Here is a 12480-nt window from a genome sequence, read left to right as displayed (position 1 = left end):
TAGGGCGCTGGGGGAGAGCACGTGGTAAGTTGTCTTCAGTTTTGGAGGAGCCACTGTGAGGCCACAGCCACGGAGACCCCCTCCTGCCATCTCCAATGGCTGAGCAGCTCAGGCTGTCTACTGCTCAGTCCACAGAGTGCACAAGACTGTGAGAACAACTTTTTCTTGAAAAACAAACAAAACAATAAAATAAAATAACTGACAAATCTTTATTAAGTAACAAGCAAATACTTTACATATAATCCCTCATCTGTTGCACACGAGTGCTTTCCCCTTCTCCTTTGAAGTTTACTCTGCATGACCCGAGTGCAAGTTCTGCGCGGGTCTGAGTGCCCTGTGATACCTGTGAGGCCGACGGCTGAGACACAAGAGTCCATACTCCTGCTCTCAGGCACTGCACGGGTGGGAGAAAATGCACCAGTTCAGTTCACAAAGACTTAGGTGAAGAATTATTAGCTTCATTTAAAATGCCCATGCTGTGTCTCCTACATATATCTCCTAACAATTGAACCAGCTGTTACTCTTCAAAACATGTGTCACTTTCCTTGCATTTGGGTCATATTCCAACTGTGAAGATCCACTGAAGAAATAGAAAAACCCTGCAAATACAGACAAGGGAATTAGTGAGATATTTTTTCAAATAAATAAATTTGGCAATATACAAAACTCAGAATAACAGATAAATAGACATGGAAAGTATGTATAGAATTTACTATGTGCCTGAGATTCTGTATTAAATATTTTACACATTTTTCTTTCATTTATTTCTGCAACAGTCCTCTGAGGTAAGTATAGCTAACTCCATTTTACGGATGAGCAAGGTGAGGTTCAGACGGATTTAAATGCTTGCTCAAAGTCATTCAACAAGGAAAAGAGGAGACAGGATTCTGTTGCAGCTCTGTCAGGTAGCAAAGCCAGGCTCTGGGTTATTAGGTTATTCTGCTTCCAAGCAGATAAAAGTCTCTGCTTCTTGGGAAATTATGATCTCTTATTTTCCTTCTTCCTAATATTCCTCCTCTCCTTTCCCCACATGGCACCCTGTGGGGCATTTGTAGCTTTAGAGAATCATGGAGGACCCGCTGGGCTCTGCCCTCAAGGTGCTCTGGTTACCCCACAACCAGGATCATCGGCCTCCACCCATCTAGCCTTGAGTAGCAAAAAAAAATCTTTTAAAGATTTTTTTGTGGAAACATAAATATTTTCAACTGACTTCTCAGGAAATGTAGAGAACATCTTCCTAGGAATTAGTAATAGCTAAGCACAGAGTGGAGGGGAAAGCCAGCCAGCCAGTATTGAGTTTGGACACACCAGGAGTGGCTTTTTATACTAACATGGTAATTTGAAAGGTAATAGCTCTTGACGTAAGGAAGTGACACCTGAGAAGTTTGATTTTATCTGGATGTATGAAGTAGAGAGATTTGTGTTAAATATATTCATTGATTCAAGACAACTTATTGTATGAAGTAGTTATATAATTGGTTAAAATTGATAAATTTGAATTTAGGGAAGGGGAAGAGACCTAGTTGAAGAAAACCTATTATTAAAAAAATTTTAATTATCTTCCTTCTGATACCATAAAATATTTCAAGCGCCCCATTTGCCAACAAAATAAGTATCCTCTTACCAAAAGCTTCAAAAACAGCATCCACCTTTGAGTCAACCCCTGGAAAGTCTTCTACTATTTGCCTGGGAAATCCTGGATCCATAGACTGTTTCTTTCCATCAAATCTGCACCAAATAAAAACGCAGCTCAGCAGTGCCTAGAGGCCATGCTACCAAAATTCTTAAATCATGTCAGGTTTAATGTAGAATTCTAGTAAGCTTTCCAAGTACTGTGAATAAATGTCAAACATGTTTAGCACTATAAAAAATGTGTCTCTAGTGCAGCTGCAAACTTAGCTCTTAAACTGTATTTTCACCTGGACCAGAGGTAATATTTTGATCTAGAAGATGCTGCTTATTATTATACTTCTAAGCATAGGCAAAAAGAACCTTAATCATTTTCTATCACAAAAACATGAAGATGTGAACAGATTATAAAGTGAGTTGAATTATTTATCTCAAATACAAATTTCAAGTTCACTGTCATACTTGGCTCATCATATACACCCTCCTCACCCTACATGACTGGATTTCCTAGGGCATTCTCTTAGAAAAAGGGATTAGAATGAAAAGCAAAGCACAGTAAATGCCTTTGGGACTTGTTGGCTGGACCTTGGCTGGTCTGCTCAGATGTCTCAGAGTCTGGGCAGATGACCATGAATCAGTCTTTCAATGAGTCTTGGGTTCTATCCATGAAACTACCCTGCCTCTGCTCATTTTCCTCTGAAACAGGCCGAAGTAATGAGTGAGTGAGGTTAAAGGAAGCTCTTGAGAACCATACAGTAAAGTTGGGAAGACAAGACACACACCCAACGTGACAATGAGTAGAGCTTAAGGCAATGGGAAAGGAATACTAAATTTTGGCCTGGATTCTCAGGGCTTCTTTCAAAAAAAGAAAAGCCCAATTAGGTTGAGAGTCCAGCAGAAAAGCGTCATGGAGGTGGTGGGACTTGAGTCAGGATTTGAGGATGGGTGGGGTTTGGGTAGGTGGATGGGAGAAAAGGGCACTTCTGGCAGCTTGGGCAACAGCACAAAAAGAAGCTCCCTCCTGCTCTACATGGGACTCCGAACAGAAGAGCCTACGAAATGTCTGTGACCAGGCACCAATGGCAGCTGTGTCCAACCTTTGGCGTGTCTGCACTGGAAGAAAAAGTTGTCTTGGGCCAAACATTAAATACACTGCAACACGTAATCACACACAAAAAAATCTCATAATTTTTAAAGTATATTTAGGATTTTGTGTTAGGCCTCATTCACAGCCATTCTGGGCTTCATGCGGCCCACAGGCTGGACAGCCCTGTAAATAAACACTTCCTCCACAGTGGTCTAAAGCCTCATCTTCCTATTGAGAGGGAAGCAGAACTGAGCGAGGCAGGGGATTTCTTTAGAGAAAGAAAACAATTTCTCTAATTAGGCTCCATACAAAGTCATTGCAATTGCATATTACCTCCAGTATTTGTCTTCTACAAAGAAGTATGTTTTCTTCTTTTCCTTATCGAAAATGGCTGCATCTATTTTATTGACTGTGGGAGGAAAGCCCAGTGTTTGGATGCCTCTAGGGTAACCTGCTTGGACCTCGTTTCCTCTGATGGCCCAGAACTGATTTCCTGTTTGAAAAAAAATAATTGAGTCACATGGAATTTTTAACAGTTAAACCTTTGGTCTTTAGAAATACTTTTTAGCATCTTTGATTTTACAGTAAAGAAGATGCCAGAATTTTAGATTTAGTCACCAGCTCGAAGTGGGCATTTAACAAAAATTCACCCATTGAATGAATGAGCAGAGATCAAATGAAGGAATATACAACTCTAAAGCAATTTATATTATTGTGTTCATTTTATCATCTATAAAATACATAAATAAAACAATACCAGTTTCAGTCATTTCTTCATTACCTTAGTGTAATAAAATAGACAGAATTTGGTACAAAAGAAAAACTTAAAGTCCTATTCAATTTTCCTGTGAGAGGATTTCTTTGTACAAGTTCAAAAAATTATTATATAATAATTACGTATAAAAATGAAAACGATATCCTTGCTGGTATCTTCATATGCAGCATCTACTCCTGAAGGAAGAGAGGGCCAAAAGGAGGAGATCAAATGGAATTCAGGTTCAAGAGTCCTTAGGGATTTGCGCCAAAAATGTCTGAAATACATGTAAAAAGAAATGAAAATTTAAAAAGTCTTTCATCTTTAGCGTATTTTCCTCATTTTCTGTCTCACCCATCTTCCCCATTCCCTTATCTTCTAGACTTGATTACAGACAGAAATCAGGTATACTGCCCCTGGGAAAATATTTTTCTCTTTTCTTCAGAAAACTGCACTGGACCTCTTGCTGTAAGATTACAGAGTAATATCTTCTATGAAATGGAAGTTATCCTAAAATGCAAGTTAATTAGCTGAGCGTAAACTTTAAATACCTAAAATTCATGTAAAACAATGTATATATTATATCATCTTTTCCATTTTCAAAAATATAGACAGATGTATGTGTAAGTCTATGGATAGTGTAAGTATATGTTTGTATGTGCATGGAACATTTCTGGAAGGATAAAAAAGTGTCTTTGGCTGTGGATGAAGATGGAGCGAACTGGGGAACCAAGATCAATGATGTAAGGAAGACTTGTTTTTACCTTTCTTCCCATTTGTGCAGTTTAAATGTTTCATCATGTGCGTATTTATTCAGCAGGGAGTAAATTAATTGATTGAATGTAATGCTATTTTGGTGTCATTTTTTTAAGGAGATAAAGACAAAATTCTGATTTTAAAGTTCTACATGTGCCTGTTGAAAGGCAACCATGACTTATAACATTTGGGAACAATTAGAGGTCAAGGATTAAATCACGCTGGCTAGGACTTCAAAAATGGACTTGCCAGTTTTAGGAAAATGTGGGAATTGGAGCACCAGATCAGAGGAATTTTCAGTTCAGAGGAATCATTTTTGTTTGAAATGTTTAAAACCCTCTATCAAGTTTCTGTTTGTTTTCATTTCTAAGCATTGCACATCAAAAGAATAGATGGGAAAATAGAAGATTCTGCTCTCACCTGTCTTTAAAGAACAGGAATTCTCCCCTCAGAGTGCTGACTGCATCGAAGGACAAAGTGGGATCACACGTGGCTGGTGTCTTAGGAGGCAGGGATTCTGTGGGCACCACAGGCTCATCACGGGAAGCAGGGGGAGGTCCTAAAGAGAACAGATGAGAGGATGCAAATGTTAGGAGACATGTGATGCTGCTGTCAATGCGGGTGCTTCCCAAACATTCTCAAAGGACTTCAAGCTGACTGCAAATGCTTTATGAAGCATTTTCAAGCTTTCCTGAAGACCGTCATTGCAAAGCTACAATGCCTAATTTTCCCAGCATCACTCACCATACAGGGACTGAATGCCTTTCACATCATCTTGAGAAAGGCGGAACCTGGCCAGGTCTGTGAATGCGTTGTAGACTGGGTACATCAAAGCTTCAGTGTTGTCCGAGTGATAGAGACCCAGGGAATGGCCAAGTTCATGAGCAGCAACGAGGAACAAATTGGTCCCTATTTAAGAAATGATAAATAAGAGTTACTTATTCCTTAAATGCATGTACATTATACAGATCGGCTGTGCATTATATTTGTTTACTGCCTGGAGGCACAGGGATTATTTTTGCCTTGATTTTTGGTTAACTGATCAATTAAGTGATCCGCACTTAATGTAAAGCCAAGTGTTTTTCAAGGCTCTTTCCTGACATGAATCTTTGAGACAAATTGTCAAGCCATGTCCACTACTCCCTTCTCAGGAGCCTATTAGCTTCATGAGAATGAGATTCCTTTTATTGCCCTCTGGAATAGAATGAACCTACTAGCTTAGCACATCAATAAGTATTTCTTTTGATTTTTCAATGAAAAGCTAAATACTGTTTAATGTATTGCCATTTTTTGGTTAGTCTAAATTAAATGAATCACAATTTATTCACTTCAATTCTGCAATCCTTAAACAATCTTATTTCTGTTATTTGCCATTGGAATGTTGCTTGCATTATTTTCAGTTTCATGATTATTATTTAGTACATATTGAGTCCAAAAATATTAATAATAATAGATATCATTGAGTTTGTAAGATCGGTTTAAAACATAACTTGCCCAATCTGTTTAGCATTTGTCACAAAAATGATTTTGGCCACACAAATACTAGCTGTACTCAAATATTTTTCTCCATATAATAAAAATAAACTAGAATGTTGAAATTGGAAGGCATTAGGTAATTATGATTGAAATAACAAGTAATTTGACTTTTAAGTTTTCATTTGAGACTTTGCAGGAATGTTTCTTTCAAGGAAGAAGTAGCTAATTCAATCAAGGAATTTTATCTAGCACTAACCTAGCACTGAACAGAGATTCTGTTTATATTTTGATTATAAAATCCCAGTTAAATTTCAGAAGTAATATTTTTTGTATCCAAGTATAAACTGAGAAACATTCTTTTCGACCTTAAAGAGTGTGGACTTTTTATTTGAGGTTTAGTTCTTTCTTCCAGAACAAGTCCATAATAGCCCTTCTTAACCTGGAGAAAATAAAATGTTATTCTAACCAGAAAAACCTGAACTGAAACCTGTTTCTGGAGGTTAATTCTTATTTCTGTTTGGATCGATAAAGAAGTAATTGGGGGACATTTTCCCCCTTTGGATATGTCCAGGGCACATGTTAGTATATATTCAATACAATGTACTGCATATTGGATATCCACAATTTGATATGAGAAATTGTCCTTAATGATGGTTCTAAGATCACAGAAAAAACAGAGTCATCAAAGAAATACTTAATGACGCTTCCTATATTGTGCTTACCAAGACAGAGAATGAATTTTTTAGACATCTGAAAACATTTTTAATAATGATTAAAACAAAATATATCCTGCTGGTCCTTCACTCATGGGGAAATACAAGGCAAGGCATTTCTTGAATATTCTTCGTTATTAAGACTTTCCCAAATATAAAAAAATCAAAATCATTCTGAGATGTATAACTAACCTGCTGTATCCTGTGTCCATTGCTCATCGTCATCAAAGTGAGCATCTCCCTGAATCCCCAGCCCGGGCGGGTAGGCATGAGCCAAAACCATCCCAGGACCATCAAAAGATTGAAAGTCTCCATGATCTAATAGAGAAACAAAATTATTGGAAAGATGGGTAATTAGAACCTCTTTGGAAACTTTTCTAATAAAACACGACCAGGTAAATGGAGGCATTTCATGATTTTTGTTTGTTTCTTACCTCTAACTGCAAAAGTGATCATTATGTCAGCCTCTCCTTCAAAAATCCTGGAGAATGTAAGTGGGGTCACCTCCTCCCAGACCTTCAGAGCCTTCTCAATGGCAGAATCAACAGCATCTCTTGACAAATCCAGTGTATAATTCACAATCCTGTATGAGAACAATTAAAGAAGGTAACATTTTCTCTTGAGATTACAGTGTGTGAACTGTCAGTATTATTTAAAAACCTCTTGGGACCCCTTACCTGTAGGTAAGGTGAGTTTTCCTCCACTTTGGCATGCCAAGAAAGGTAGTGAAGCCTCCAACATCGGGAACTCCACACCTGGGCTTATGCATCACCTCCAGTGTGTCTGAGTCCAGCTTCCCCGTCACCTCCAACCCCAGGAACTTCTGCATTTCTTGGATTTTTTTAACAACAGGGCTACTGTCCTTTCTTCTAACAAATGGTTTCACTTCTTTTGCGAGGTTGTAGTATTTTTCTAGGTAGTGCTATTGGAATAATAAGTATAGTTTTTAGATCATTCTTATGACTTTTTAGGCTTTTATAGTACATTTGTGCAGTTGCTCACTTAATTTATTTGAAACATTTCAGTTTGCTGAAATCAAAGTGTCATATTCTGTTTAATTTTTGAATTAATTACAGATTCCACTTTTGTTTTATCTTTGTAGCTAAATAATCTCTATAGCTTAGTTTCCTACAAGAGCACTTGAAAAGAAGTAGAAAATTTAAATAAATATCTAGTCCATTTAAAGGAGATAAAACTAACTTCTTTGGGCATAACTATATAGTGTGTGAGCTGAGAGTTCACACACTATAATCTCAAGAGAAAATATTACCTTCTTCCATTTTAGGAGCATTTCTTCAATTCCCTCAATTTTCTATTTTATGTGTCTCGTAAGGACTTGGTTTGAGAAAAGAAAATGGACAAATTCCTGTGTCAAAACATGACACTGGCAACATACAAATCTAGCTAATCTTACATTGTATTAAACTACCTAAAGAAGTTTCCGGTAGAGGATCCGGAACAAGTCACCCCAAGATTTCCTTCTGTGGTATGTAGGTTGTTTTGAGCTAACGGAAACCTTAGCCACAGGCTCAGGAGAAACTTTTGCCCCTCCCCACCCTTAACTGCCCAGAAATATTTGAATTAGAGGCCTTGCCTGTAACTGATTATCAGTTTTGACTCCCTAGAAGTCAGAGCAAACTTATTTACTAAACTTCTTCTCTTATCATCCTGCAATGACTCTTTGAAGTCCCCAAGGTACATTACCTCATCCCTGGCTCAGAATGTCTTATATAGCTCAATCCCCTTTTCTGTATCTGAACCCCTCATGCATGCAGGGACTCTAAACCTCTCAGGTATGCAGGATTCCCATATATAGTATGTGTTAAATTTTGTTATTTTCTTTCTTACTAAGAAAAGAAAACAATGCCTAAAAAAACTCAAAAGCAAGATACATTTCATACACTCTCCCTACTATAGTATCTATGATCTTAGAAAAATGCCTAATATACCTGGCCTTTGTTTCTTCCTACGTGAAAGGAGGAGTCTGAATAGTGTGTAATATGGAGACCCTTTCCACATGCAACACTTTATAACTTTCTGTCCTTGAACTATTCCTGCACAGTAATTCAAACACTCTGCATGAGTTTTGTGAATGCGAAGCAGAGATGGTTTTCCCGCTTACCCCTGTGAATGAGTGTGAGGGCCGCCTCCTTTAGTTACCTGAACTAGCTCCATGCTGTTGTCCTCGTCCCTTGCAGCTCCATTCAGTGGATAGGCTGAGCCAGCGGCCACACACAGAAGCAGTAGCATAGGAACAGTCTTCATTTCTACTGGCTTCACTCGGATCTGTGTTCTCTCAATGCCTTGCTCTTTGCCTACCTTCTTCTAGGTCCACCCTCTGGAGCCCAACTTTTATAGGGTGGCGATGTTTGCTTAGTTCACCCACAGTGTGACTCATGATTGCTGTCATCCGAAGAGCAGCAGAACCATTTCCAAAAATTCCAGATCCCAAATAGGATGATATAAGTGACTTCACTAATTTCTCTGAACCTTTCCAAATTTGCAAGTCAAAATAGTGATTAAGCTCCAGGAAATGCTTCCTGTCTTAGTAAGGAGAAAACCAGGGCATTTTTGTTTTTTAACTCTGGAAAAAAAGTGACTGGAGTTTACTAGACAGTTTATGTTTGTGTATTTGAGAGGAGTAGGCTGGCTTAGTGAAAAGTCAGAATTGCAGTTATAAAAATATGTATTTAAAATCAACTCTCATAAGACATAAGTAAACAAAAAGCTGTGTACATATATACATACATACATACACACAGTATATACTATTAGATTCTGTAAAACCAGAAGAAATTATATCTAGAATAAAATTGGAAGGGAGAGTTTATTTTTTTGTATTTTTGATTTGAAATACTTGACACTGCTTTCTGGCTGGATTTGTTAGTCCTTGAGGAGGAAAAACTCATAGAGGAGATAGCACAAAGATTGTGAAGAAGTGTATCGCGTTCTCTCTTGGTTGGTCTTAATACTGTACCCAGTTTATTACCAGGCAACAGATCTCTCGTAGCTGCTCCATGAATACCACTAGAATTGAAATAAATTACATTGTTCGCTGGACTGAAATTCTCTGTCTTTATCTTCTATACTTTAAAAACTTTCTCTTTCAATCTCTTTTCCTCCTATAGAAATTTAAATTAGGAGTTATTTTGAAATTTTAAAAGAGCCATCCTAAGTTCTTTTCCCATGCTGTTCCTCTCCTCTCTCCTCTCTTTCTTTGCTTTCTCTTCCCTTTCTGCATCTTGCCTTTCCTTTGTCAGGTAGAGTATTGTGCACATCAATTGTACATCATTTATATGCCTGTAGGGAAAAAACCCCCAACACATTCTCAGAGGAAGAAAACTGTTAAACTTTTAACAGTTTTCTCACCACCAATCTCACCTTTCTTACCTACCCTTACAAAATTAAAGCAAAAAAAAAAAAAAAAAGGAAATGCAAAAGGAATGCAAACCCGAGGAGCAAAGCTTACACATATTAAATGCTCAGTAAGTACACAACATCTTTGTTCATCACCACACTTTGTTTTTTCTTTGTTTTCCTGCTTATTTGTTTACTAAAGAGCAGAACATCCTGGGAGCGAGTATTAAATATAGTGATGAATAAAAATGTGTACTTAGTGAACATTTAACAGTCTAAGTTTTGCTCCTTTCCACTTAAACACCTTTTGCATTTTTTGCTTTATTTTGCATGTTTCTTAATAAACATTGAAGAGATTTCATCCAATCTGTATTGAAGATGCAATAGGATTCCTTAGTAATAGTAAGGTCCCTCCCTGTAACAGGAGGTATCCAGATGCAAAATGACCACTTGACAGGGGCTATACATCTAATTTAAGCACCCATTTTTACACTAGATCCTGTCTAAAGACCCTTCAGAATGAGTACTCTACATTCCTTTGGGGGAAGAAATTCTGTACCTTGTCTTGGTTGAAATAAAGGGGAGTATCTGACCCCACTGGTGTCCGGGTAGCTAGGAGTGGTGGAGCAGCAGTGGGGCCTGTGCTGGAAGTGACATGCAGGAAGGAAAATGAGTCAGACAGACAAGGAGGGAAGAGTTAAAAGCTGAATACCTGTGGCAGCCCCAATATTTAATTCCTTCTAGATTAAGGTTTTTCCTTTGTGATTTTTCTCATAATTTATACAACATATTTAAAGTTTAGAGGGAAGCCTGACAAATATTATGTTTATTTTCCCAACTGTTCAAATGTGATTGGTAAAATGGACCATGATATTCCTGAAATAAATACAGAAGTTTTCCAAAGGCAGAACTTTTGTCGTTTTTTTAATAACAGCTTCAGAGACTTCTCTGAGAGTTCTTCCTCAAGCCCCAGGAAGAATTCATTACTTATTTCCTAATGGCATCTTGTACTTTCCTCCACTGATTTTTTTACACTGAACTATACTATATTGGCTTTACTTATCTACATCCCCTATATTGCTGTAAATTCTTGAGGGTAGGGACTGTGTCTCATTTATTTCTGTACTCCTGATACTTAGCATGGTGCCTTGCATATAGCAGGTACGACCAAAATGTTTACAGAACTAATTAATATATTAATTATAAATGAAAGGCTCATAACAGAAGTCAAAACAGAATGAAAAGTCAAAAAATTCACAAATCATGCATATGTTTCTAACGTCCCAGATCTTACATGTGATATTTACCAAATACCTTAATAACTGAATTTATAAATAAGTTTTGTTTTCTTAGAAAAAGGCTATAGCTGTCATCTTAAGTCTCTCTACTAAAGGAACAACTTAAAGACTTATATATTCAAAATCCTCATTCCTATGACTGTGGAATAGCCAAACTAAGATTATGGAATCAGGGAGTTTCTGACAATGCATGATATGGTCAAATTCATTTTGTAGGTTAAATTTTAAAAGGCAATGCATTATTGAGAAGGAACAGGTAAATGAAAGAGATGCTGAGTAGCAGAAGAAAGGAAGAGGAGGGGAGGGAAGAAAGAAAAAAGAGGGGGAGTGGGGAGGGAGAATGGGAAGGGGAAAATAAAGACAGAAGAGAAAAACTATACCAAATGCAGTCATTAACATTAGAAAAAAAGGGATGGGCTTTTTCTCAGCACAGAAATGAAAATGACTGTTCCACAGAAGAGTCATTAGTTATATGGCTAAATATATACAAGGATTAGATAATGACTAGGTTTATAAACCTGACTTCTAGGAATCAGAGACCTGAAAGTAAACTTGAAGTAATATGATCCAAACTTGGATGCAAAAGCTGCCAGTTAGTTCAAGTAATATTCTGATAACTTTTCACATTTGTCTCCCTGTTTATCACGCTTCTCCATGACTAATCAGATAAGATGGTGCATGATGTCTGCTACCTTCTGCTGATATAATCCTCCTTTTAGCCAGACATTCCTTTATCAAGTGTCTGAGTCTTAAATGCTTCAGAATACCCAAACTAAGAGTGTAGATTTAGAAATAATATCTAAAAGAGAAGTTTAGAGGGAACGTGACCAAATTAGCTATTTAAAGATACAACCAGAGACACTGAAATAAAGAACCAACTGACAGTAACCAGAGAGAAGTGTGGAGAGGGATAATAGGGGACAATAGGGGAAGGGACATCAAGGAACATGTATAAAGGACATATGGACAAAGCCAAAGGGGGTAGGTTTGAGGGTGGGAGGCAGGGATGGGTGGGGCGGGTGGGGCTTGATACAGTGAGAACAGAGACAACTGTACTAGAACAAGAGTAAAAAAATAGAAAAGAAGAAAGGAAGTATGAAATGAAAGAATGAAGGAATGAAGGCAGGAAAGATATAATCTAGTAGAGAAGATGATCCCTGCATTAATTCTATAAGGAATAAAGAAAGAAGTTGTATAGAAATTATGCAGAAAGAAAGGTACCGTATTTTTTGGACCATAGGACACACCTAGGTTTTAGAGGAGGAAAATAGGGAAAAAAATTTTGAAGCAAAAAATGTGGTAAAATATTTAATAACATAAATAACATAGTATTTCACCAATGTAAATGTAACAGAACTCAACAGCAGCATTAACAACCATTATTATTGACTTTAAGCTTTAAGTACGGAA

General features: G+C 37.4%; 1 protein-coding gene across 1 annotated transcript; it reads right to left on the bottom strand.

Moving 5' to 3' along the window:
- Positions 1–249: 249 nt before the first annotated feature.
- Positions 250–8822, bottom strand: LOC112317540 (stromelysin-1). Its single transcript, XM_024574618.3, has 10 exons — positions 8576–8822; positions 7093–7337; positions 6850–6998; positions 6608–6733; positions 4971–5135; positions 4647–4785; positions 3614–3747; positions 3050–3209; positions 1625–1728; positions 250–599 (listed from the first exon to the last, which is right to left on the bottom strand). Exons 1-10 carry the CDS (start codon positions 8678–8680, stop codon positions 499–501), a joined length of 1428 nt encoding a protein of 475 aa, XP_024430386.1. The 5' UTR covers positions 8681–8822; the 3' UTR covers positions 250–498.
- Between the last annotated feature and the right edge of the window lie 3658 nt (positions 8823–12480).

This window comes from Desmodus rotundus, chromosome 5, assembly GCF_022682495.2.
Source record: "Desmodus rotundus isolate HL8 chromosome 5, HLdesRot8A.1, whole genome shotgun sequence".
Lineage (NCBI taxonomy): Eukaryota > Metazoa > Chordata > Mammalia > Chiroptera > Phyllostomidae > Desmodus > Desmodus rotundus.
This window is presented reverse-complemented; position numbering and strand designations above follow the sequence as displayed.

Bases quoted from the DNA above. Each gene is read 5' to 3' on its own strand.
- LOC112317540 (XM_024574618.3), bottom strand. From the start codon at position 8,680: ATGAAGACTGTTCCTATGCTACTGCTTCTGTGTGTGGCCGCTGGCTCA. The intron at 6,999-7,092 runs GTAAGGGGTCCC...GTTCTCATACAG, and splicing joins AAAACTCACCTTACCTACAG to GATTGTGAATTATACACTGG. The intron at 5,136-6,607 runs GTTAGTTATACA...TTTCTTAAATAG, and splicing joins ATGGACACAGGATACAGCAG to GGACCAATTTGTTCCTCGTT.